We start from the raw sequence: 27,643 nt of genomic DNA on the forward strand, positions 1-27,643 counted from the left end.
TCCCACCATGTATATTCTTTGGTTGGTGGATTAGTCCCTGGGAGCTCTGGTGGTACTGGTTAGTTCATATTGTTGTTCCTCCTATGGGGCTGCAAACCCCTTCAGCTCCTTGGGTCCTTTCTCTAGCTTGAGAAACTTACCTTATTCAAGTCTTTTCCCAGTGTGACCCACACTTTGACCTCTTTCCATCCCAGCCCGTCTACCACCATCAGCTGTACCTATTTCTGTTGGTTGGATGCTGTTTGTTTTTCAGTCCAGGATACTTTTCAAAGTGAAAACAGTATTATGGGAAGGGAGGGGGAACTACTAATATTTGTGCTGGGACAGTAAATGTAAGCCAGGATGGTATCAGGTTGACCTGAATGTATTTTCATTCTCCTTACCTGAGTTGATAAGCCCCAAGCTCAACATTCTTTAATTATGATGGAATTGGCATCAGAGGTGTGTTGTTGGTTTTTGTGTGAGTTCGTAGTCTTAGATATGGGTTTCATTGCAAGAGTTTATTTTCTAGTCATGTACAGACTCTAGAGTTTTTTTTTTTTTCAGATAAATATCATAAAGTAATGATTGTCAGTAAAGTATAAAGTAACAACTCTGAATAATTTTTGGACAAAAAACAATGAGAGAAGCAGGGGATGGGAGAGAGAGGTTGAGATTCTTTTTTTTTTTTTTTTCTTCTTCATTTTTTTTCAAGGCAGGGTTTCTCTGTATAGCCCAGGCTGTCCTGTAACTCACTTTGTAGACGAGACTGGCCTCGAACTCAGAAATCTGCCTGCCTCTGCCTCTGGAGTGCTGGGATTAAAGGCGTGTGCCACCACTCCCGACTAGAGGTTGAGATTCTTGCTAAGGAAATCTCATGGCAGCACATAGTTTACTGTCCAGATAAACAGAAATATTTAACCCAGATCCATTATAAAAGTCAAAAAGAACTTTTGTTGTATATTATGACATTTACAAATTAATTGTCTTAAGTAGAACAGCCCAAAAATATCATAAACCTGCTTTGAGAGCTTTAAAATATTACATTTATTTATCTACATGTGTGTGTAATTTCATGTGCATAGAGGTCAGCAGGTACATTCCAGAAGTTGGTTCTATGTTGGCAGCAAGCTCCTTCATCAGCTGAGTCAGCTCACAGGCTCAGCTTTTACAAGTTTGGTTTCCAGAGATTCAAGGCTTCTTTCGTCCTGAATAAATCATTAGTGATTTTAAAGAGTTGTAAGTAATCCCCAAAGACATTCTTTGAATGAGTTTTTATAGCTTGGCATTATCCATGTGTATCTTTTCAGAGTTAACAGAAAGTGTCCTCTCAGTTACAATTTTTAGCAATTGTTGAAGGGGTGGGGTAAATTTTGGAAAATGTCCATCAAAACCAGGGAACAAATTAAAAATGGAAACAAAAACTCTGTGCAATGGGAGAGGGGAGAGAAGTGCTACCTGCTGTAGTGTTAAGGAGAAGTGTCTTGACTCCCTGTGGCCTGAAGGAAGCTATTGCTCCACCAGCCTGCATCATGAGGTGGCTAAATCCCAAGAGAGCATTTGCTTTTCTGTGTAAGCTATGACTGTGGGCCACCGGCCTTCAGCCTACTGCCTGACTCACCATTGGGAATGTTTTTCCTATAGAATGAGGTTATGGCTTCAGAGTTTGGAACTTAGAGCTCTCTCTGCCCAGGCCACTCATTGGTAGTTCCCTTTTGTATTTGGGACATTAGAATTTACATTACCTTATCTAGGGTGGCTTTGTCAAGGTTATTTCTAACCATTTATGACCAGCAAGTGAAAAAAAAAAAACCAAACCAAAACACTAAGATAATTCTAACATTGTCAACTCAGCCTAGGGTAGCAGGATGAAAATGTAGCTAGCTCAGTTTATCACCAGTTCTTGGAGCATCTGAAAGTAACAACATGTTAAAGTGGTAGCAATCGATAATACCCCTGGACTCTCAACACCATCCTTTCTGATGGTTCTGGGTCATTTTAGTGTTGTCCCATAATAGGAGAAAGTACTAAAGTAGAACAAAAGGAAAGAGAGGCATTAAATGTTACTTGATCCACTGGGGCAACTTTGTGTGCTGGGAAAGCAGCTGCGGTCCTGACACTGTTTCCATGGAGAATGAGAGATACTGGATTTGAATAGTCAGTTCCTTGGACTCAGCAGAGGACACAGGAGACATCTAGCCTAGCCAGCCGCAGCTTTTACGGTGCAGTCAGGAAGACCGATACACATGCGTGCTGAACCAGAGTCTCCACAGACTAGCCTTACCTTTATTTTGTTTGTCTCTTGGCATTTTTTTCTGTTCTGTTTTTTTCCTATTTTAATTTTTAAAAAGTTGGCTTTGAAGCACTAAAATGATTTCACAACCCATTAATTGGTTACGAGCTGAAGTTTAAAACTACGCTTCTAAATAGATTTTTTTTTTTTTTGTGGGTATACATGTTTGAAGGCAAGAACCATGAAGTAATGTTTTCCTATCAGCCCTGTTAATAAGTATAATAAATAATGAGCCATAATAAAGCATGAACCATTTAGTTAATTAGAATATTTACCATAATACATGCTGTTGGGTTGCTTTCCTTATGAATAGTGCATTTTGTCTGCTAGGATGAAGTAATTGAGTGTTTCCAATCTGCCCAGACGGTAATCCTTACAATACTTCTTGTTGATGTTAAATGGTCTATTGAAATAGCATTTTGTCTGTGTGTCTTGGCTGGTAATGAACACTGTTTTGTCATCATAGGGTTACAAGAACAGCTGTTGACACCCAAAGAATGCCTGAGAATGCCTGCTAAGTACCAGAAAAAAACAAATCATAGTTTTAACCCTTTTCTGTTTTGTATGATGCCAGATGGTAGAGAATGAAATCATGTGGAAACTAAGGTTCTTCTATTTCTGGCTTTCATTCTCTGGTATTAAAGATACTATATTTTTTTCTCTTTAGAGTTTATCCCACATTTGTAAACTAGTCTTCATTTAAAAACACAACAAGGAAAACTAACCAAAAAGAAGCTGAATTTCTTCCACTATCTGGAAATATTGAGTTAGCCTCGCCAGTTTTATTATTTCTTTTTCCTCATTGCTTTAAAAACATGCCTTTTAAACAGCACAATGCTTTTTCTTTTTGGTGTGAGGTTTGCACAGTAGTGTGGGGTTCACTGTCTTTAACTTACAGGCTGTGCCTCTCTGAAGAGCACACCCTAATTGTCTCCTGAGCTGTGTTGTTTCATCAAGAGCATAAACAATTATGGCATAAAATATTATGTTTGGGATGAAGTCATGCGTCGTTCTTAATTGCTGAACTCTTATAATTTTAAAGGAGGGTGTGTTTAAGTCTACTCATTCACACCCTTGCTAACACAAGCAAAGGAGCCCACACATAGAGATGGGAAAAATATGAATCTGAAGGATTCTTATTTCTACTAATGCATGGAATGTGCGGGATTAGGAATGCTAACGTGGGTGTCATAATGACAGCTTTAGCCTTAGAAGTTACTGAGGACAAAGTGTTTCACAGTGGAGAAAGCTAAAATCAAGAGAGCTGAAAGTCTTCATCCTGGAATTTGTCTCATTGCCCTATATATGATCTTTCTGTAGCACACAGGGCATGCTTAAATGCCAGGAGCTTTTCATGGGATTAAAGTTGTGATTTCTAAAGGTCACTTAAAATGCCTCAGGCTGTGCTAGGCCTCTACTTATGGGAGCTGCTCTTACGCCCTGCAGCCATTCCGTTCATAATGGTTGGCTCTCCTGGTCATCATATTTTTTGATCATGTTTTTTTTTTTTTTTTTTTTTTTTTTTTTTTGTAATTCTCTAATTCTTTGATGGTTCTCAGCTTTCAATGACTCTGATGTTTTTATATTTCCCTTTCTATCTAGAAAACATTCTTCTCACAGACTTCATAATACCAGTTGCTTAGCTCAGTGAAATTAAAAAAAAAGCAAAGGAATACAGTGTGGATGGTTTATATCTTGAAAAAATATATTATATAAATATGTTTTATAAAATGTGGACATTAATATTTTTCATATATCAATAGTTAATCTTCTATGTGATGTACCTAGCTTAAAGGTTGGCAATTCACTGTGTTTCTTTTAAACAATGATATTTGTCACAAGTGAAATAGATTTCATTTCATCTCCTGTGTTACCAAAACAAAGTGTTTAGAAGGGTTTGGGCATGTACTACTGGACTGGTATGCCAGGAAACAGCAACGGCAAATGGTCTAATGGTCAGCAAGTGCTTTAAATAATGAAGAATTAACCCATTTATTCAACATACACAATGTGCCTTTATTGAGAAACATGGTCAACCTACAACCTAATGAGTGAGACCACAGATCTACGTAGCAGCCCTCTATAAAGTAACACCTCTACGTTATATTTTTAAAATACAATTATTTATTTACTTGTTTATTTTTATGTGTACGTGTGTGTTTATGTGTATATCATGTGCATGCCTGGTGCCGTAGAGGCCAAAGAGGGTGTACAGTCTTCTCAGACAGGATTTACAAATGGTTGTGGGAACTGAGCCTAGATCCTCTGCTAGAGCAGCAAGTTTAACCACTGAGCCATCTGTCTATCCCAACAGCCGCAAGTGCACCCCAAGTGTATTACACGAGTTCATTGAGAGGGTTTTTCGGTTTTTTGTCTAACTTAATAATTTCCTCTTGTTCTTTCATGTCTTTGTACTGCTTTGTGAAGCTTTTTAGGGTAACTATGTATTGTGTGTCTCTGAACACAGGTACAAACACAATAGATGCCTAGTAAAGAAAATGAATGGGTTTGACTAGATGGCCTCATTCAAGCTGATAACAGAAAAACTAACCAAAAAAAAAAAAACCAAAACCAAAACCAAAAACCAACCACAACAACAAAGGCAAAACAATCAATCTAAAACTGAAAGAACTCCAGTTTCTTGATCCTCAAGAAAGTCTGAAAATCGCACTTTTGGTTTTAATAAAAATTGGAGAAAAGCCCTCTGGGTATACAATGAATGATATTTTTGCCTATTAGCAGAGATGCCAAGAGGTAGTTCTATCTCTGTCACCTATTGACCACTACTGATCTGTTTTCCATCTCTGTAACTTCTTCCCCTTTTGTTCCTGGTTGTTTTGCTATAGAGCAATGTATTTGGGACTCCTCCACATGATTGGCTGCATCGGTATTCTGCTCCATTACATTGCTAGATCACCTTTGATTTAATACACATGCAAGGGATTCATTGTGCGTTCACCAGCACAAAGCTATTTTAGTTGTTTCCAGTTTTTGGCAGTGATATTGAGACCAAGGATTGCTGCATCATACGGTCATAAGTATATGTCCAGTTTTATAAAAAACTACTGAGAGATTTTCTAGAGTAGTTGTGCCTTTTGCAATAGCTCCATTTGTGTACCGAGTTACAGTTATTCTGCAACCTGATCAGCATTTGTCATTGTCTGCTGTTACTCTGAAAAATTCTGATAACTGTGGTATCATAGTATGGGTTAACTTGCATTTTCTTAGTAATTAATGTTAAGTATCTTCTGATGTGCACACTCACCATTTGTAGTCTTATTTGGTAAAACATTTGTTCAAATATTTTGTCTATTTTAAAGCTGGGTTTAATTTTGAGAACTTTTTTCATTATTGTGTTTCTGTATGACCTTGGCAAAGCTTAGAGGAAGTAGATGCTCACGTCCCTTATGTTTTACTAATGAATCTTCCCAGTTGTTTTGTGTGTTTTAATATAGTAACAATGACATTCACCCCGAAGTATTTTATGTAAAACTTAACGAAATGCATTAAAGTGGAGGTTCTAACCCATAATAGTGATGGTAAAAGGAATTAGACGTCCTTTCTCTCTAATGAAATTTACAGATTTTCAAGGTTTGAACCTGGCATTTTCTCAAGCATGATTTGGGAGAAAGATCTTATACTTGCGATAGTCAAGGACCTAGAGTAGAAAATGACTTTACAAGTTGGTAACTTTTCTCTTGGGTAATTATCCCTCACTTTTAAGTGTCCTTACAATGATTGTGGGGACTGTTCTAAGGAGACAAAGACTACAAGGAATCAAGTGTTTGCTCCTGTGTGCCAGGGAGCAAGGGCTACACTTTGGTACTTGAATGTCAGGGGAAAGATGGGCTGGCATGGGAGCCTTTTGAACCATTGCCCAAAGCTGTTTGCAGTAGGAAGGAAGGCTCATAAGGCATTAGAAGCATGGCTGTGTTGATATCTTGTAGGACCCTAGGAGTGCCGAATATGACAGGCCGGGAGTCTATAGAGAAGCATCTGATTAAAATACCACCTGGGCAAATCTGGCGCCGTCTGCATTGGGAAATCATGGTTCTTCATGGACATATATTTGTTCATATTTTCAGAGTGCAGAGATGCTATTTTTGCTATGTGAAGCGCTCTCTCTCTCTCTCTCTCTCTCTCTCTCTCTCTCTCGCGCTCTCTCTCTCTCTCTCTCTCTCTCTCTCTCTCTGTGTGTGTGTGTGTGTGTGTGTGTGTGTGTGTGTGTGTGTGTTGAGACGCATGTGGAGGGCAGGAATCAACCTTGGGCTCTGCGCCTCAGGAGCCAGCAACTTTAGATTTTGAGGCAGGGTCTCTGTTGACATAGAATTCTCCATGTAATCTAGGCTTGCTGGCCAACAAACCCAGAGGTCCTTCTGTCTGGGCCTTCTCAGCACTGGGATCACAAGTATGCACAACCACACTCAGCTTTTTAAAAATCAGAAGTAGTCTTTTAATTGTGGTTTTGTTGTTGTTGTTGTTGTTGTTGTTGTTGTTAGTTTTGTATTGTTTTGTTTCATCCAGACAGAATGTTATGTATTGCAGGCTGACCGTGAGCTCACTGTAGCCAAAGTTGAGCTCTGGTTACTGATTCTTCCACCTGTACCTCTGAACTATTGTTTTGTGGTTTTAAGGTGCTGGGGATCAAACCCAGGGCTTTGTGCATAGTAAGCAAGTACTCTACTAAGTGAGATGCATTCCTCACTCCAGTGTAAATGTGGGTCATGGGGGTTGAACGTGGAGGCCTCACGTCTGCGTGGCAAACACTACCTACTGAGTAAGCTATCTTTCGGCCCAATAATGCAGTTTTTTAAAGTTAAGTTTAACTAAATGTTGAAATTATACCTTATATAATTGCAGGTTAGGAACAGAGTGGGATGATAGATTTTAAAGTAAAAGCTAAGTGTGAGCCTCTTTGTTAGGACAGCTTTCTCGTGCTCGCCTGGTGTCAGCACAGATGCACACCATGAGAGCTTTGTACTGATCTACGGAATGGACAGCAAGCCTTGCCTTTATTATTTGTCTATCTACTGACTGCTCTTTAATTGTAAAGAAAACCATTAGTTAACTTGTATTTGGTATTTAATAGCAAAAATACACTCTGGTGTATACAGGCTGTGAGTGTTGGGGGGCGGGAACCATCAAAAAATTGATGTATATAAAACTTTAGTACTTAGAGACAAGATTGAAAGATATTTTTAGCAGGAATACTTATTTTTGCAAATGAAGATAGGCACCAAGAGATGAACTTTCTTAGAATTATATGATAACTTTTAGAAAAAATAAAACCTAATGATACAGATATAAATATGAGTGGTTAGATGTGGATGTTGATAGTGTGGATAGTTTTATTTGTATTTTATTTTATTTTAAAAGAAATAACATAGGTTACTTTGCTAGGATAGTGTCAGAAAGGAAATTACACTCTTAGTTAATTTTAACTAGGAAACTGGTACAATGTGAATTTTTACTGCTTTTGGATGTTAGAAGTCTTCTTTCCAAATATTTACACCCAAGGCATTTTTTAATAATTAAAATTGTTTACTATTTATATTGTGCATGTGTGTATATGTGTGTGGAGGTTAGGGACAACTTTGTGTAATTGGTTCTCCCTCTCTCCCTTTATGTGGGTCCTAGGGATTAAACTCAGGCCACAGTCCCATTAATACCTGAAGCCATTTACTAGCCTATGAAGGATTTCTCAAAGTTGCTTTCAGTTTGGGGTTTTACTGTAGACATCTGTTATTTGGAAATTGGCCTACTAATTCTGGTTGATTACCTGAGAACCTGGAAAAATTACTGTAAGTTTATTATAATCAACATGTACCATTTGTATGAAAGGACACCATCAACCAGTTTTGTTGTTATCATTGTTATGTGTGTTTCCTCGCCCTGCCCCTCTGAGACACCACAACTAATAACTGTGTTCCCTAGATCCTGTATGTGGTTTAGTGACTTTTTAAATTGCTGGGGAGTTTTCAGGTCTACAGTACGTGCCAGCAGGAGGGCAGTTTCAAGCCATGCAAATAGACTGTTCATTCAAATTTAGACAACACAGGACTGTTTAAAATTAAATAACGCTCAGGCCAAAGTCCCAGATCCTTTGAGGACACAGTAATGTGGCAGAGGCCACCAGCAAACAGCTAAGTTCCCTGTGAAGCACTTACAGAGATTTTAAAAGGGGAGATGTAGAAACAGAATTTCTACAGTGTAGATGCTTCAGCATTACTGGGCTTAATGGGAGGGGAAAGATGAGAGTTTAACCATGGGGAGACTGTCAGTTTCAGTTAAAACAATCGCACCCTTCAAAGAGTAATGTCGAAATCAGTGACTTGGCGTTTTAGTGTTCAGGTGTGTTTTTTTTTAGTGAAATGCTGTGCTGTTGTGTGTCTCTCTCTGTGGTGAAGAGTGGGAAGCACTGTGCTGTGTGGGTGGACAATGTAGCCTTGTGTTCTGTCTGTTATGAAAACAAAGATGTATAGAAAAGAGTTTTCCCTCCACCCTGCCAAACTAAGGTTTAGACTGTCTGCAGTGTTTGCGCCAAACTGCTTGCTGTCACTCTTGTCTTCTTTAAATAATTATTTTATTTTATTTTACGTATACTGTGTTTTGTATGTATGCATGTCTATGTGAGAGTGTTAGATCCCCTCCCAAAAAGTTACAGAAAGTTGCAAACTGCCATGTGGGTACTGGGAATTGAACTCTGGACTTTTGCAAAAGTAGCCAGTGCTCATAACTACTGAGCTGTCTGTCTAACCCCTCACCCATTCTAATCTTTTTGAGAGAAAATTTTGTCTTTGTCCCACTGAAATGTTTTCCTTTAAAATTATAATTTTTTGTGCCGGGTGATAGTTGCACAATGCCTTTAATCCCAGAATTTGGGAGGCAGAGGCAGGCAAATCTCTGAGTACCAGTGTGGTCTACAGAGCGAGTTCCAGATAGCCAAAGCTACATAAAGAAACCCTGTTTCGATCCACGCCCTCCCCACATATAATATAATATGTATACACACATACATATACATATATATATATATATATGTATATATACATATACATATTAAACTTAAGAAGGTGTGACATATTTGGCTCTTAACTGTTTTTTGTTGGTTTTGTTTTGTTTTTGGGTTTTATTGAAGTGTTCAATCTGCTTAGCTCTACTTTTGTTGAATTTCTAGGACTAACTTTCAATTCTAGGTTTTACTCTTCAGAGTTTCTTGTTCTCTTTTGTAAAGGGGTTTCTTTCTGGGAGGCACCAACTGTTCTGTGCTTTGCCACCTTTTATGTCCTGTCTAAGTCTGCTGCATTCAAAGAACTTCTAGTAACAGCCAAACAGATGGTGGGGTGCTAATGTCTGTTACTCAGTGAGCTTCTTGTCGGGGACTTGACGTTTTCTCAGCAGTCTGAATCTATTTGATTTCTGCCTCCATTTTAACAATGAAATACCCAGATGTCAAAAGCTCAATAGCCTGCCGAAGGTCGCACAGCCCATACATACATACACACACACACACACACACACACACACACACACACACACACACACACACACAGTATGTGTGAGCCCCAGGCACTTGTCCTTGGAAACCTGTGTACTTCTTTTTTTTTTTTTAACTTCCACATTTTTTTATTTATTATTATTTTCTTTATTTACATTTCAAATGCTATCCCGAAAGTTCCCTATCCCCCCCACCCCCACCGCCCCTGCTCTCCTACCCACCCACTCCCACTACTTGGCCCTGGCCTTTCCCTCTGCTGGGTCATATAAAGTTTANAAGACCAAGGGGCCTCTCTTCCCAGTGANGGCCGATTAGGCCATCTTCTGCTACATATGCAGCTAGAGACACGAGCTCAGGGGATACTGGTTAGTTCATATTGTTGTTCCACCTACAGGGTTGCAGCCCCCTACAGCTCCTTGGGTACTTTCTCTAGCTCCTCCATTGGGGGCCCTGTGTTCCATCCAATAGCTGACTATGAGCATTCACTTCTGTGTTTGCCAGGCACTGGCATAGCCTTCACAAGAAGCCGCTATATCAGGGTCCCTTCAGCAGAATCTTGCTGGCATGTGCATTAGTATCTGGGTTTGGTGGCTGATGATGGGATGGATTCCCAGATGAGGTAGTCTCTGGATAGTCCATCCTTTCATCTTAGCTCTAAATTTTGTCTCTCTGCTTGTGGACGTTGTACATCGTGGTGCGGAGCCTAGTGCGCACCACGATGTACAACGTCCACAAGCAGCCTTCACAAGAAGCCGCTATATCAGGGTCCCTTCAGCAGAATCTTGCTGGCATGTGCATTAGTATCTGGGTTTGGTGGCTGATGATGGGATGGATTCCCAGATGAGGTAGTCTCTGGATAGTCCATCCTTTCATCTTAGCTCTAAATTTTGTCTCTGTACCTATATCCTTTCATGAGTATTTTGTTCCTTATTCTAAGGAGGAATGAAGTATCCACCCAGTGGTCATCCTTCTTGGTTTTCTTGTGTTTTGCATAATGTATCTTGGGTATTCTAAGTTTCTGTGCTAATATCCGCTTATCAGTGAGTGCATATCTAGTGACTTCTTTGGTGATTGGGTTACCTCACTAAGGATGATATCCTCCAAATACATCCATTTGCCCAAGAATTTCATAAATTCATTGTTTTTAATAGCACTGCTTGTGGACGTTGTACATCGTGGTGCGCACTAGGCTCCGCACCACGATGTACAACGTCCACAAGCAGTTGTCTTGTTGACAGTGTCTTTTGCCTTACAGAAGCTTTGAAATTTTATGAGGTCCCATTTGTCAATTCTTGATTTTACAGTACAAGCCATTGGTGTTCTGTTGAGAAATTTTTTTCCTGTGCCCATATCTTTGAGGCTTTTCCCCACTTTCTCCTCTATCAATTTCAGTGTCTCTGGTTTTATGTGGAGGTCTTTGATCCACTTAGACTTGAGCTTTGTACAAGGAGATAAGAATGGATCTATTCTCATTCTTCTACATGATAGCCGCCAGTTGTGCCAACATCATTTTTTGAAAATGCTGTCTTTTTTCCACTGGATGGTTTTAGCTCCCTTGTCAAAAATCAAGTGACCATAGGTGTGTGGATTCATTTCTGGATCTTCAATTCTATTCCATTGATCTACATGTCTGTCGCTGTACCAGTACCATACCTGTGTACTTCTAACCAGTGGTCTGGTTCTGTGGGCTTCTGTTCTGTTGAAATTGCCCTTCGGTAATGTTTGTGACTAGTGCTGACCTTGTATGTATGCCTTTATTTTCTGTGTTACATTGTCTTTGGGTATGAATCTACAATGGTGAATCACTGGGTCCTGTAACTGATGTGGCTGGCTGGTAGACTGAGCTGCTTATGAAATTCAAAGACTGATTTGTGAGAGTGTCTTGTAGCTGAAGATTTCTTCTTTACAATTCTTGAAATATTTATTTTGTTTGTTTGTTTGTTTGTTTATTATTTTGTGTGTGGAGGTGTATCATATACATGCCTGGTGTCTGTGGAGGCTGAAAGTGATATCTCCTGGAACTAGAGTTAAAGAAGTTTGTAAATTACCGTGTGGGTGCTGGGAATCAAATCCAGGCTCTCTGAGTTATCAATGCTCTTTAATCACTGATCCATCTCTTCAGCCCTAGCTGAAGATTTCTAAGCAGCTTTCTTTTACTTCAGTATTTTATGTGAGTTTCATATATTTGTAATTACTAGCTAGGGCTTCCATTTGTGAATTGTTACAGGATAACTCATCACCCAGCATGCCTTCTAACCTCTTATTTATGAAGTCTGTGCAACTTGGATTTTCTTGTGTATGTTGGTGATGTCAGGTCTAGAATCTACTCTTAGTACTGTCTGTAGGTTGTTTATCGCCATTAGCTCTCATTATTTTAAATGGGCACCCACTCACCTTTTACTCTGTAACCACACGATTCTAGGGCTGCCCTGGAGATTGTAACACGTAGTCCACCCCTTTCACCTCTTCATACTTTATTCCTAAATGTTTTATAACCATCGATCAGATAGTGTGAGGGAAAACATTTATAAAAGCTAGGCTTTATGTGTAAAATCTATTACAAAATCAGAACTCTTCTTCCTGATCCAGGACTTAGAAAGAAACAAAACCTCCCCATGTGTTTACCATGCATTAGTTTGTAAGTACAGAGTCTTGCTAATTGCAATTCCAGCTCACAGCAAACTACCTGTTGTGTCCTGTTACTTTCAGGGGGAGGGGAAGGTGTGTGTGTGTGTGTGTGTGTGTGTGTGTGTGTGTGTGTCTGTGTCTGTGTCTGTGTCTGTGTCTCTGTCTGACTGAGTGTCTATGTCTGTGTGAGTATGTATGTGTCTGTGTATACAAGTGTGTGTTTATGTTTCTGTGTGTATGTGTGTGCCTGTGTAAGTATGTGTGTGTCTGTGTGTCTGTATGTGAGTGCATTTTTTACAAAATGCTGAATGTAGACAAGATTGTTGGAATAAATGTTTTCTAATTATATTGCATGTCCCACCTTTGATGTGAAATTAATTAGTTTACTCCAGACCTTTTCTGATGAAGCGATTCATCGGTTTTTCTGATACTGTGGGACTCAACTGAATTTAGATATGTCAACCTTAAATAGTTTGAGATGACTCTGTATACAGCAATAAATCAATAACTTATTGTCTCCTCTCATTTTACTAGAATAGTTAAAAAGTAGCAAAAATGTGTAATTTTACAGAATCATTCTTTATTCATGACATTATTGCTTTTCCTTTCAAATTAAAATTTGTGTTGTATTCTTAAGAATGGTTTTGGTGTATCCAGCAGAAGTCACTGCTTTTCTATAGGAAAGGCAGTGTATAGCCTTTACACTTTACATCATAGTAAATTGTTCAGAAAAAAAATCCTTAAGTGAGTCTTACTTATTTTCAACAATAACAAAGAAAGTGCTTCTCCATAATAAACAAACTTAGAGCAGCAGGTGAAATAAACAGTATAATGTCAGGCTAAGAAGCTACACAAACCAGTTAGCAAACTGCTTCATTATAGAGAGAAGCCCTGGGTCAATTGTTTGGGTGTCAGATGTCAGTTCTCTGTTCCCTATTTTGATGGTATTTCACCAGTCTTTTGACGAATGATTGTTTTTTAAAATTTAACTTTATTGTGTGTGTAAAAGATTTTGCCCACATATATTCCTATTTACCATTTGCCTGGTGCCTGCAGAGTCTGAAGAGGGCATCAGATCCCTTAGAACTGGAGTTACAGAGGGTTACAAACTGCCATGTGGGTGCTGGGAACTAAACTGGGATCATCTGAAAGAGCAGCGAGTGTAGTTGGCCACTGAGTTATTTCTCTATTTCTTTGCCAAAGTCTTTATGGGAAAGGGGTCATTCGGTTTTCTCACTGATGACTGCTGCTTTAGGTAGTATTGGGAGCTGGGTTTAAAAATAATACTTCCTGGAGAAAGATACAATGTCTTCTAAGTTATCTTTAGTAGGATCTGAGTCATTTTTCAATGATAGAAAAAAAAAATTGGAATGTTTGTGAGTCTAGTAATAATCCACTTAAAGGGAAATTTCAAGCTATAGAAATATATGTGAACGTTGACTCCTCAGTTGGTGAGCTATTTATAGTCCTTTTTCTATTCAGTTGTCAGGCAGAAGGATATGACTTAAGATGCATTAATGGTTATGCCAAGGTCTCCAGGCCATTATCTCCTCCTCCCCGCATTTCTTTTGTTGCTGACAAGTGAAACTGGGGCCTTAAAATATGCTAAACATTCTCTGTCACTTAGGTTCCCCATCTACCCCCTTTTCCTAGTTTTTTTCTTTTTCTTTTCTTTTTTTTTTTTTTTTTTTTGGTTTTTCGAGATAGGGTTTCTCTGTATAGCCCTGGCTGTCCTGGAACTCACTCTGTAGACCAGGCTGGCCTCAAACTCAGAAATCCGCCTGCCTCTGCCTCCCCAGTGCTGGGATTAAAGGCATGCACCACCACGCCCGGCTCCTTTTCCTAATTTTTAACCTTGGTATTATTCAGTCTTTGGTTTCTATCTTGATTAGCAGTGAGAAGACTTATAGGAATTATGTACTACATAGGAAGACATAGGAAGTGCACAATTTCCTCCTTGTTAGCCTTGAGGAAGTCATTTTGCCCCACAGTGAGCCTTGGTTGCCAGATTAGTGAAAGGTGATTGTTAGTGCAATTTTATACTGAGAGCATCTGCTCCTTTTTGCTGCTTCTGTTCCTGCTGGTTTTGGTCCTACTGCAGTTTCTGTCATTCCCAGCCCAGGATGTTTTCCACCTGCTTTGGGAACGGCTAGGAAGAAAGGGATGCAATCCCAGTTTCTAAATATTAGCAAGAGGAAAGGTGGGGCAGAGTGACTCCAGCACTGAGGAACTGAAGGTGTCATACCTTGAAAAGGAGTTTGTGAATTGATGTCAGTTATACCTTATTTTATACTTGATTTATTTATTTATTTTTATTTATTTATTTATTTTTACTAATGCCTCTTGTTGCCAATCCTTATAATCCAGCAACGGAAGTGCTTCATGCTTAAGCTTTATCTTGATTTTGGCATTAGAGGGCTCATCCACTGCATGTGTCTCCAGATAAGAGGCAGCGTGGCTGAAGGAGTTGCTCAGTGGCTCAGAGCACGCCAGGACTTCCCCTCAGAAAGCTGTTACTGTCTTTTACAGTGTTGATATCAAATGGCGTATGGAAGAGAAAGTCAATTCAAAGGCAGCTGCCAGGGAAGAGGGGGATGATTAATAAAGTATGTTTTAACTGTTTGAACTAGTTAATTGTTGAGTTACACTGTTGAGTGAGTTCCCTCCTTTCTAAACTGACTACATACCTATCATGTATGCACTTGTCTCTAGCCTGCATCTCTTCACAGGCTCCAAATGAAACCCACTGACAGTTCTCACCTGGAGGACTTTTTGTAGTTTTTTAAAGAAAGCCCGATTGGCTAGAGCTAGGGCTTATTTTTATTGTCCTTGATTGTAATTCAGAAGCCATTTTCATCTGCAGATCTATTTGATCTAGTCCTGGAATGTGTGTTTGCTTATTTTGGTCATGCATAGGACTTTGACTACCCCCTGCTATCCGAGGACATGGGGACCTACACTGGCTTACTTCTTCTGGTAGATTGAAATATTTCTTTCCTGCGGATACCTAAAAGGGGGAAATTCTAGGACTGCAGTGTGTTTCTAAATTGTGGGACATAATTCATAGCGAAAGAGTTAACTTTTCTAAGCACTGATTCTAAAATCAGATTAGGCCTGTTCCCTTGTCCTCCATAGTCACTCATTTCTAGCTTCTGTACAAAATGTGATTTGTTTTCTATTGGCTTAAACCATTTGATGACGACCACTTAGTTAATGATGCTCCCATCTTCTTGTCTTGCAGGGATGTCAGTATGAACAATATCACCCAGTTACCAGAAGATGCATTTAAGAACTTTCCTTTTCTAGAGGAGCTGTAAGTACTACTTTGAGCAATGTGCACTAGTGTGTTTTCTACTCCTTCCTGGAAGCTCTGTTTATGGAGAGAGCCTACTGATCCTTGTCTGAGAACTCCTGATAGCTTAGTCCAAGTGAGCTTTGTGCAGAGGAACCGTGTTTGGGGGTTGGGGAGAACAAGCTTGTTTTTTTAAGCAGTATAATTACTAAAGTTATTTTTGAAAGCCAGAACTAAAAACTGCTACTTCCATAAGACATTTTCCCCCCCTGCAATTATTATAACCATGATTGCTGCAGTGACACAAGTTAATTACAGTGTGATCTTCAGATAACGTGGCTCCTGCATAATTACCATTGTTGCTGAAGCAGTTGCTGTATGGGTAACAGAACAGAAGAAATAACAAGGTGTTCCAGGGCCGTGAAGCAACAGACCTTTTAGACAGTAACTGGACAGCAGCAGGAAGCTGATAATTGATCCCCTTGGCTGTTCACATATAACTTTTGGGGGGTAAGAGTGTCTGACAGCAGCCTGCTATGCCCCCTACAGCAACTTTAAGAACGTTTCTCTATTTGTCACTTGCATTATGAAAACATAATTTTTGATGTGTTTTTCATCTTTCCTTTCCTAGTTGTGCTTTCCATATGCTTGTAATGTCCATAATGAAAAGAGTGCACCTGTAGGTTTTTTGTTTTGTTTTGTTTTTGTTTTTTTGTTTTTTCTTTTTTTGAGACAGGGTTTCTCTGTCTAGCCCTGGCTGGCACCTTTAGTTTTTAAAAGAATTGAAAACTATGGATTTTATCTTTGGAATCCTGGTGAACAGTAAAATTAGATTTGAGTCAGTTAATATAAGCCCCACTTCATTGATTATATATTCTGTGGTCATAGAAAGGTTACGGTTTGATACCAAGGGCATAAAAAAGACACCGGCCTGAAGGGATCTAAATTCAGTTATAGATCATGTCCTGGTCTCTGTCTGTTGAGTATGAGAGTCAAGTCAGTGACACTGCCTCTTCTAGCTCAGCCCCTCTTTTCCAGTGTAGAGTAGGAGTCAAGTTAGGCCCAGATTGTATTTCTAGATCATTGAAATAGCTATTTAAAGACTTAATAAAATGGAAGAGAATTTTTTTCTTCCCACACTACTTAGTTGAGCCTAATGCTTCTACAGCAAAAAATTGGACAGAGATTATTTGTCACAAGTTTAAGAACTGGGTCAAATTACTTAGACTCTTGGAGCCTTTGACTATAAGGTGTGGTTAATAATAATTCCTCATTCGTACTATTCTGGTGCATACAAAATATATCTTAAATATTTAGTATGGTATTTTGATTCGGAATGTTATATAAATGCTAGGTGGTATTTTATTATTTTTAAAGTGCACAAGGCAAAATTATGTTTGGGTAAAAGTATTTTAGGGTATGATGTATTTTATTTATGCCTTTTATATAATGCATATTAATTGTCTTTCAATAATGCTGCTTGAGATAGTTGCAGTTGAAGTCTCTATCTTCACCACTACAATCAATTGTTAAGGTGCTTTTCTGCTTCTATTTTTTTTTCCCACATCTAGTTTTAGACTTCAGGATTAGTATCTCTTTACAGAAGTAATTATGTAATGAAAGGACATTAGCAAGTGGTTGGTCAGTCATTGTGTAGCTACTGTGGGATGTATGAAGTATCAGACAGGAAATGGAGATGCTTCCTGTACTCTGGAGGGGACCACTGTGTGCAGACCACCTTTGTTGTTATACCTGCAATTACCAGTTACACTGTTAGGGATTTTGTGGTGGGAACCTGGCTAATCTCTGCTTTGTGAAATTTCACATCTTGGATTTCTTAAAATCTCAAATGACCAAGCATTTGTGAACCTCATGAGCTTTATCAACTGAAAGTTTTAATTGGAACTAAATTGAGTTTGATTGCTAGTTCTCATGCTCTCTCTCTATTCTACTATTGCAGTAATAAAGCTTATCAAATTAAGCTGTTATGCCCACTCTGAATACTGGATAGGATTTAAAAAGAAATCACTTAGGAGAGCTGCAAGTTATTTATTTCAGAACAGTCTTTAATATTCTAGCAATAATTTAGGCATTCAGGAGAGTTTATTTTCCAGGTTAATATGAACATTAAAAAGCTTCATTTTTGCCTTTTAAAACAATGTAGTTGATTTTTAACATTCCTGAGTAATGAGGCCTTGACTATTGTAATGTTTCATAAACATCATAACCATGTGTTCAAAAGTCATCTGGAAATGATTTCAGAGTGATTGTAAAGCTGAGCACCCTAAGTAGAAATGAGTGACTTGCCTGGAGTTTTTTCCACGTTAGTTAACGAGGCCTTCTTTATAACACATGACTGAGCTTGGCCAAGTCTCACGTAGGGATCTGAAATGCTTAGAGTATGGGGTAGATTCACTTCCCAACAGTATATAAAAACTGTTCATACACAGTTACACATTGGTTTATTCTGGCAGCAAACACTGAGTCCTTTGCTCGCCAGTTCTTGTGGTGCTTGGTAGGGACCCAGATACAGCCTAGTTCTGTGGGAAGCTGACCTGTTGGGTTGCATTGTTTGATATCTTACCAACTAGAAGCAGGTGGCCATTTAAATTTAGATATGAATGAAAGTCAAAAATTCAGCCAGCTCCTTAGCTGAACTAGCCACATTTCATACAGCTCATTTCTACTTTGTAGTGCTGGTGACGGAACCCAAGGTTTTATACATGCTCTATAGATACTCTGCACAGAAGTGCATTGCCAGCCCAGAGCTACCAGCTTTTAGTGTCAGTAGCTACCTATGCTTAGCAGTACCGTATAAGCAGACACAAATAATTAACACCATTCTAGGAAACTCTGCTGAATAACAGTTGATTTAATCTTTGGAGAGAGATTACAGTTTGTACTGAAGTATATATGGGGTGAGTGGAAGCCAAAAGATAGATTTGAGATGTAGGCTGTGGGAAGCTTTTGTGATTCCTAGAATAATTTCTGCTGAGTTTTGTAGGATGTAGGAATTGAGTGGATGAAGATAGGATGCAAGGGTACCCTGTAAGAACATCAAAGGATATGGAGTGGTCTGGAAGGAGAAATTTCTGGAGAATTGGAGTATGTGGAGTGAATTGTTATGAAAGGACTGGATGGCGATTCTAAAGACATTTCTCAGATGATTTTGGATAGATAAGTTTTTGAGACAAGTGCTGTAGGGGACTTAAATGTTTCCTGAGGGAGTTTGGTTTGATAGATTTATAAGGAGACTAGAATTACTACATGCTAGTTACTAAGACTAGAGACACTGGCAACCAATCTGCTTGGGACCCAAAGAATTCAGTCCTTTAAAGATACAATGGTTAATACCATATGTATAAAGCCTTTCATTGTACATAAGTTCTTTCTCATACTTATAAGAAAGTTAGTTTTATAAAGGCAGGACCTGGACTGAAAGGGTTTTGGGTCTTGCTCAAGTTCATAAATCTGTTGTTTTGTTGTTCTGGGTCCTGAAAGGTCCTGAATTTCCTGGCCTTCAAAGCTCTGTTCCTTCTGAATTCTGAAGAATGTGTACTTACTCTTAGAGAAATTCCATCCAACCTTTTCTATGTCTGTTAGACATATTATATATTGTTGCTGGTTATTTTCACATTTAATCTACTTTTCAAAGCTTATAACTCATAAAGATTGTTACTCAGTAATATTCTCCTATAGATTCTGGCACTAAAGTCAGTACATGCCAGGTTCTCAGGTCTTAGGGCAGTCTCTTGATTTTTGTATCTCACTTTCCTAGTCCTTAAAATGAGAATCCTCACAAGACTACTAGAAAAGGAATATTGGATAACATGTAAAAAATATGTCCCTGTGAGGTAGAGAAATTTCAATAGTCACTCTAAACATGGCTGACGTTCTGTTGAAATATTTGGAGACAAGGTAGTTTTGCATGGAGGAAGGAGTTGGAGTAGGCTGGTGAGTCTGTTAGCAGTATTCTAACTAAAGCTTGGATTCTGGGAAAGCGTTAGTGCAGCAGTGTCAGGATCGATTGCCTGATACCATCTATAGAGCCACAAATGCTTCTGGTTCTCTTGGACGTGGCAGGGCAGTGGTAGCCCTTTGGGGAATGGTTGCAATTTATAGTTGTGAGAACGGCTTAGTTAGAAACAGCAGGAAGAATAAATACCAGCTACTTTTCCACAGGCTGTCTCTGAAAAGTTCCTGTTGCTATTACAGGGATGTAGCATCAACTGTTGAAGCTTCTGTCAGTGTTGGCATTCAGTCAGTTATTACTGAATACACTCTATGACTAAGATAGTTCTGTCATTTCCTAACACTTTGACTCTTAAGGCTTCATGATACTAGAGTGAAAGCTAGAATTCTGCATACCAGTTCACTGTTACTTGTTTTGTTTAATCTGTTCAGAACTAAATGGGGCCACTTCTTTATAAAAGGGGTGTGTAAACAATTCCAACAGGGATGGGTAATCAAATTTGACCACAGCAAAAATCTCACCTTTTTGAAGCCTTCATGCTCTCATCCGTAATCCTCAAACATATGTTCTGTTTCCTCTCAGGTGCTGTGCAAGCACTGATTAAGGTTTGAGCATGTAAGCACAGTCAGTGTAGCCTGCCACCATTATTCCAGTTCTACCCAGCAGTAATTGCCTTTTACCAAGCATGAACAACTTTAGTTATTTTTATAATTGGGTTCAGGTTGAAACTAGGAAGAAATAGCGAGAAATTTCAGATGAGTTCTTGTTAATGTCAGTATGTGCTTCCCAGGTGGACATAGTAGCTGGCCATTGTTCTCTTCTGCTATTGCACTTAGAAGGACTGTCCTTGAAACTACACAGGACTCACTACACATGTACTTCCTTGATGAATCCTTCCAGATGAGCTGGGCTGGACGTCTCAGATAGAGCAAAGCCTTTCCTCAGTCTCCTGCTGATAGACTCAGTTGCTCGATGGTGCTCCCCTTGCTCCTCCTCTGAACTACTTGAGTAAGAGGACGACTGTTCATAAAGATCACCAACCTAGCAGTTGTGTAGTGAGCACAGAAGCCTCATTACCTGTGGGATGCTTACCTTTTCTAGAATGGGCTATTTGGAGAGCTCTAAGGTTGGAAAGTAATGCAGAAAGGAGAGAAATGGGAAGGGAGCCTGCACTAACTGCAACCTAAGATTATGGACTAGGCCCTTCTAGAATGTTCTTCTCTTCGTTTTGTTTTTAACACATCTAATTCTTTGAGAAGGGAGAGTTTCTTCTCACAGAAGGACCTTGCCCAGCTGACAGAATTCATAGTAGTTGGACCTGCTATCAATTTTAGGACTGGCTGTGTCTCCTGTACAAGTGGGAAGGCCAAGGAAAGAAAGACTTATTACTACATCATTTGTTAATTCAATAAGCCTTTGTCAACTAAATAAGACTGTGTTTGGTGCTGAATTAAATGAGATTCTTGACTTCAAGGAAAAAGAATAGTGTACTCCAGCTATGAGAGTTCAAAGGAAAAGGGAAATTACTTCTAGCAAGAAAGATTAAAGAAGAGCTCATCAAAGAGCTGGCATTTCTAGGGAGCCTTGAGGGATGGTAGGAGTTATTTATGAGGAGATATGTAAAGACACTAAAGCAGGGAAAGGGAGACAGACTGAGATGGGTAGTGAATATGTTAGGTGAGGTAGTGCTGACTTACTGAAAGCAACCTTAGAAAAGCAACCTAGAAAGGCATTTGGAGCCAGACTGGGGGCCTTTCTTGGTAGACAAAGATCATGAGTGACTGTTGAAGGTTTTTTTTGTTTTGTTTTGTTTTGTTTTTTTTAACCAGGGACTAGTTTATATTATATCAAGAAGATATAATTTTCTGTCAATATAATCTCATAGCAGAGAGCTTAGAATTGAGAGATTAGAAAGATAACGGTTAGCCAGTGGAGCTAGCTGTTATAGAGATTCATCAAAATCTAGGTTTAGCATGGTGATGTATGCCTTTAGTCCCAGCATGGAGAACACAGAGGCAGGCAGATCTCTGAATCCACAACCAACCTGGTCAACATTGGAAGTTCTAGGCCATCCTGGGCTACACAGAGATCCTGTCTAAAAATGAATTGGGGTGAGTGTCTGTGTCTGTGTGTAAATCTGAATTAGGGCAAATGAGAGGCAAAATCAAATAAAAGGGATATCTCAGCTAAGGTAACATTAGTAGTGCTTAATTTTAATATTTCCACGAGTTGTTAAAATTAAAGACATGAAAAGAAATTGTTCTAGAAGATAAAGTATCAAATTTAATTTCAAGTAAACATGCTGAGTTCCACAGAATGTAGATTGGGACATATGTGACTGGAATGCAGAATAGAGATTTCTGGGTGTAGAGTTGAGAATCTTTTATGTGTTGATAATTGGAAACTTGAGATTGTAAAAGATTGCCAAGGGATAGAGGGCAGAAAAGAAGGGAAGAGGGCCAAGGACAGCTCCTTGGGAAACACTTAAATCAAGGTGTGGGAAGAAGGCAAGTGCCAGGAGAGAACTGCGGCAGAGCTCTTCCCAGGAGCTGTGAAGAAGAGGTTTCCACAACGAAACAAAGGGATCAACTTTGGCATGCTGGAGAGCGATGCCAGAGCCAGACACTGAAAAATGATCTCAGTGACTTTAAGTAGCTTTCTGGTTGTTTCAGCAGAACAGTGACAGTGGCATTTGGGGGAAAGGAGTACTTTAAGGAACAGGAATTTGGGGATGTTAGCAGATAGCTTCTGGGCTTTGGAGAGCGAACAAAGCTTGTAACATGGTCCGTATGGTACAGAAGTCTACCAGGTTTCATACACAAGTGCCACTGAGGCACAGCAGAGAATGGCTCCTTGGAGAACAGGAATGTCTAAAGGGCGGAGTTGTTCCAGCTGCCACTGGATCTTGAGGCTTAAGTTACAAGAATTTTCACATGTTCTCAGTTGTTCAGTTTTGATTCCTACTTCTCTGTCTTTGGTTCCTTTCCTGTTGTAAATATCTTATCTTCATATAGTGGGGACTCAAACCTTCAGTAGTCCTAACATCCTTTACTTTTTTATTTGTTTGTTTGTTTTTGTTTGTTTGGTTGGTTGGTTTGGTTTTTCGAGACAGGGTTTCTCTGTATAGCCCTGGCTGTCCTGGAACTCACTTTGTAGAACAGGCTGGCCTCAAACTCAGAAATCCACTTGCCTCTGCCTCCCAAGTGCTGGGATTAAAGGCGTGCGCCACCACTCCCAGCTCTAACATCCTAAATTAATGTCTAAAGCATTCCTTGTTGCTTTTAGCAGAGACCTGGGAGGATTTTGCTTGGCAGTTTTGCCTCCCTTGCTTGTTCTTAAAATATCGATTCTGTTTGATGGTGTTGTCTAACTTGGTTCATCAATTCATCCCTACCTATTAGAGCTATTTGGACTGGAGAAATGGTTCCCCAAGAAGAAAGCAGGAAGGTAGTTATATACTGTTGAAGAATTCTCCATTTAAATAGGAGTTAATATCAATTTACTGAGTTCCACTAAACTATATCTGTAACTTTGTTGTAAGTGCTTAGTAGCTCATGAATATAGATGATGAAAATGTGATGTAGTCTGGCTTGGGGTTTAGCAAATCAGAATTTAGTAGCAAGTAGAAGAATCAAACTGGGGAATTCCAAACAGTTACTGGTAAAGTGACACAGGATACAAAAAGTGTAGAGAGGTACATGAAACCACAGATTGTTGGTTTCTTTACGTATTTTAATCTATGATGGTTATTTGTTCTTTGAATATAATAGTGATTACAAGTAAACAAAGATATATTTGATTTTCTATTAATATGATTAAGTTTTCCAACAAGCTAATAAACTGAGCCATTTCTTTTATTTGTTGTCTACTCTTACCTAAGCCACGCTTACTCAGTAAACTATTAAATAACACTGTATTCCTCCACCACAGGGACTCTGGCTCCGCACTCGTTCTTTACCTTCTTTGTACATGTCAGTTGTTTTGAGTGCTCTCTGTACCTTTGAGATTGTTATGTTGAATGTGCTACAAATATCTGTATTGAAGACATGTATGGATCTAGAGCTATAAAGTATGAAACAACTTGAGAAAAGCTAGGATTTTTCAAAAATAAATATAAAATTAATGAAAACTTGATGTTCAAAACCTGCACAAATAGTTACAGAGAAGAAAAGATTAACCAATTAGTATCTTACCTCAGAGAGATAACCTTTGTTGACATTTTTGTCATGTAACCTAGAGGTTTTTGAGTATATTAATATACTTTCTTTTAAAAATTAGAATATTATTTATACTCATTTGTCATAATACTAAAATACTGATAGATCTAGGTTTTACCAGTAGTGAATATATATTATATTTTCTTTTGAATATTTCCTACTGTTCTGGTGCTTATCTATTTTTTTAAAAAAATTTAGAAACTCCTTACCTAATTTTTGTATATTTAATGTACTGTCCTTTAAAAGTATTTTATTTTTTTATATATGCACACACACACACACACACACACACACACACACACACACACACACACAGAAGAGGCATCAGGTCTCAGAGTTCCAGGTGGTTGTGAGCCAACTGATATGAGTACTGGGAACCAAATTCAGGTCATAGAAGAGCAGCAAGTGCTCTTAACTGCAGAGCCCTCTCCCCAGCCCCTTAATGTACTGTCTTTAATTGTGCTACATTTGTTACAGCCTAGTGTGCTCTTTTCCTAAATTTCTTGAATTGTAATTATATCTGACTATAGTGGAAAGTTAAAACAACTACAACAAATCAAAACAGTGGCTTAAAGACATAATGCTCTCTTTTATTTGCATGCCTATGAGATCTGCAGCCTAGCAACCAGGAGCTACTGTTGAGAATCACAGTTATTAGAAATGTAGAGTTTAGCATTCTTGTCTGCAGTTCTTTGCTTATAGTGTTCACATCTAGCTTATGTCGCTGCTGTAGCTGTAGCTATTGGCAGTCACTTCTCAGAGGAGGAAGGAGGGATGGCAATGTCTCACTTTGTCACTTCTTTTAAGAAACCACCTTGAATACAATAATACAGTACTTCTGACATCTCATTGGCTACAATTTAGTAATATGGATTGTTAACAGGAAATGCTGGCTAATAAGAGCTTTGTCAAGAGCTTGGACTCAAGTCAGGATTCTGTTACTAGGTAAGAAAGGAACAATGTTTATTGGCAATTCAGTTAGTTAAAACAACTTTTGGCTGAAAATAACAGAACTGAATTCCCATTTAAATAGTAGGAGGTGTATTCTCATCTTGCAGGAGACTGTGGCTTAAACAGCTTTAGAGCTCAATCATTCAGTACAGTTCATTCTGAACTCTTTCTGCTTTGTGTCACTTTCCCTGCCTTCCTTTGCAGACTGCTCTGGCATTCCATCCTCACCACTTAACTCTGTGTGTCTTGCCATTTTGTGATGTGGATAAATCAGCAAGTCTGTGCAATATGCTATGCAAGCTGACTTTTCTCTAAAGTCTGTGTGGCTCACAGTATCAGTAATCACGTTTAACATGTATTTTCATTCACCTACTGTGTGAGTGTATAATGAATGTGCATGGATGAGTATGGTGGTATATATCATGGCTCACGTTTGGACGTCAAAGGACTACAGTTGGAAGTTGGTTCTGTCCTACCATTGTGGGATCCAGGGATCGAATTTCGGGCATCAGGCATGGCAGCAAGTGATTTTACTCTCAGAGTCATCTTGTTGGCTCAGTAATCCATCCTATCTTTGAACTTAAAATTAGGGGAGAGGTTAAGACAAAGGATTTCTCTTCATTTTGAAATTACCAATGCGAGAAACTTTGTCAGCACAGGCAGAAACTTAAGTTCTGCTGGAGCTCATGAATGTTGGACATAAAAGGAATGAGAAGAGAGAGCTGAGACAAGGCCGTGCTTCCCTTGCTGGCCTGTGGTAGAAGAAAGGTGATAGACAGCTACTGGTCATTCTTAGCTACGGATAGTTTAAGGATGTGTTATACTGTTTCCTCCCATGGGTGTCATGTGCTCATCATCCAAAAGCAAACGATTTACCTCTAGAATGGCTTCTGCAGGTTATTGTGATGAAATGGGAGACGCAAAAGGCCAATATGGCGCAGGTGGAACTTAAATATCTTAGAATTAAAGTTCTTTAGTATGTGGAAGAGCGCTAGATGGCTTCATGCTAAGTTTTAACAGAGATATTTTTATTATAGATTACTATAGTGTTTAGCTTGCTCGCTCTCTCTCTCTCTCTCTCTCTCTCTCTNTNTGTGTGTGTGTGTGTGTGTGTGTGTGTGTGTGTGTGTGTGTGTGTGTGTGGTAGGGGGAGAGTTTTCTTCTTGCAAAGGTATGCTGCTTTAGGGAACAGTGACAGTTTTGTGAAAAGAATCTGAATACATGTGTGTTCTTGAAACATTGCAGATTTACATGTATTATTTGCTTCCTTGCTTTTTGTCATGGAGTCTCACTATAGATCCCAGGATGCTCCCCAGAATACTTTTTCATTCCAGGTCTATTTCAAACCTGTTATTCTTTTGCCTCAGCCTCTCAAGTGCTGGGTGGCATGCACTACTACCTCCAGCGTGTGTGTGCAGTATGGAGACATAAAAGCCTTCCTGAAGGTGTGAAAAAAATGTGGCTAATGTGGCTGGAGGTACAGATGGGCATGTCTGAGGCCCTAGGTTTGAGCCCTAGCACGAGGATTGGGGTGGGTAAGGAAGAAAGAAAGGAAAGGCAGTAGGAAAGTAAGCCAGGCCTGGGTGGTGAACTGGGAAAAGTAATCTGCCGTATCGGATGAGGTTTAATGCTGCTAAGACGAAGGTCCCAGGGAATCTAGAAAGAAGGCTGCTTAATTATTGGCCTTTTTAGTCCACTACAAGAGTACCTCTTTCTTGTGGCTGTCTTGAAGTTAGTAGTGGGAAACACCAAGCAGAAGTGTTCGGTCTCTGGGATTTACATTGCTTTGTTTGCATTGTTGTGTTTCTAGGATTCGTGTTTTTAGTGGTGTTGTAGGACACTGGACTGGGCATGTCAGGGGCAGAGGCCCAGTCTCCAGTTGTTAAAAAAGGAGACACTGGTGGTCAGCTGTTATGGTGTACTGAGTGTTTTAAGGGCCAGTGTAATAGGATAATGAATAGCCTACATGAGAACCAGCAAATGCCTTGTGATTTTTTTTTTTTAATTTTTCAACAGAAACCCCATCGTTCTGAACATACAGGCAAGGCTTCAAATTTAAATTAATATATGACTTAGGATTAATACTAGAAGTGTTTTATGCTGTTGAAAATGGATGCTAACATTTTATATCCTGTTGATTTCAAATAACGTTTAGAAGAGTGACACCCACCACCCATCAAATGCTCTCTGGTGGCCAGACTTGCCTAGTTTTGACTTAGAACTGTCTTTGCAGGAAACATCACAGGTTGATGGTATAGCTGTTGTACTTTGTAAGCAGTATGACTGACACTGGCCATGGGGGACTTGAGGGACTCAATGATATCACAGGAGAGGCAGCCTAGATTTATTTGGGTTCGAGCTGTAATATTTTCTTTTGCTTATCTTCAAAGGGAGTGTGGAGAGAAGCAGTAGAGGAGGAAAGAAGACATTGCTGAGGGCAGAAAAACATTGATTAGACTCAGGGGCAGTATTGTGGTACTTTGCATTAGGGTTAATGGTAGCACAATACCAGACCACCATGTAATCAATCACCTACAGGATGAAGGTGAGGGACATGAGCAGATTGCAAGGGTGTGCAGCCTACTCCTCAACCTCCTCATGATGTGAGAAGATGTGTCTTTGTAAAGCTGTCTTGTTGTGTAGTGAACACTTTCTGCCTCCAGTCCACAGTTGCTATGGTCTCATTGTCCCTCCTTTATCCCGTGTCTCCTCAGAACAGCTGCTACATTCCCCTCAACTCAGTCAACATCTGGTCAGTATTCAGATTGTAGTCTTTGCTCTCCTAAATATGGACTAGAATTCTGGCCACCTT

The 27,643-nt window shown here is 39.3% G+C and overlaps 1 protein-coding gene across 1 annotated transcript in view; it reads left to right on the forward strand.

Annotated features, from left to right (window-relative positions):
- Lgr4 (leucine rich repeat containing G protein-coupled receptor 4) overlaps positions 1 to 27,643 on the forward strand; it is a 100,894-nt gene that overhangs the window by 41,580 nt on the left and 31,671 nt on the right. Inside the window, exon 2 of the mRNA XM_021192875.2 lies at positions 15,640 to 15,711. Coding sequence (XP_021048534.1) covers positions 15,640 to 15,711 — 72 coding nt within the window. The remainder of the gene's footprint in view (positions 1 to 15,639; positions 15,712 to 27,643) is intronic.

The sequence above is a fragment of the Mus pahari genome, chromosome 3, assembly GCF_900095145.1.
Source record: "Mus pahari chromosome 3, PAHARI_EIJ_v1.1, whole genome shotgun sequence".
In the NCBI taxonomy this organism is placed as follows: domain Eukaryota; kingdom Metazoa; phylum Chordata; class Mammalia; order Rodentia; family Muridae; genus Mus; species Mus pahari.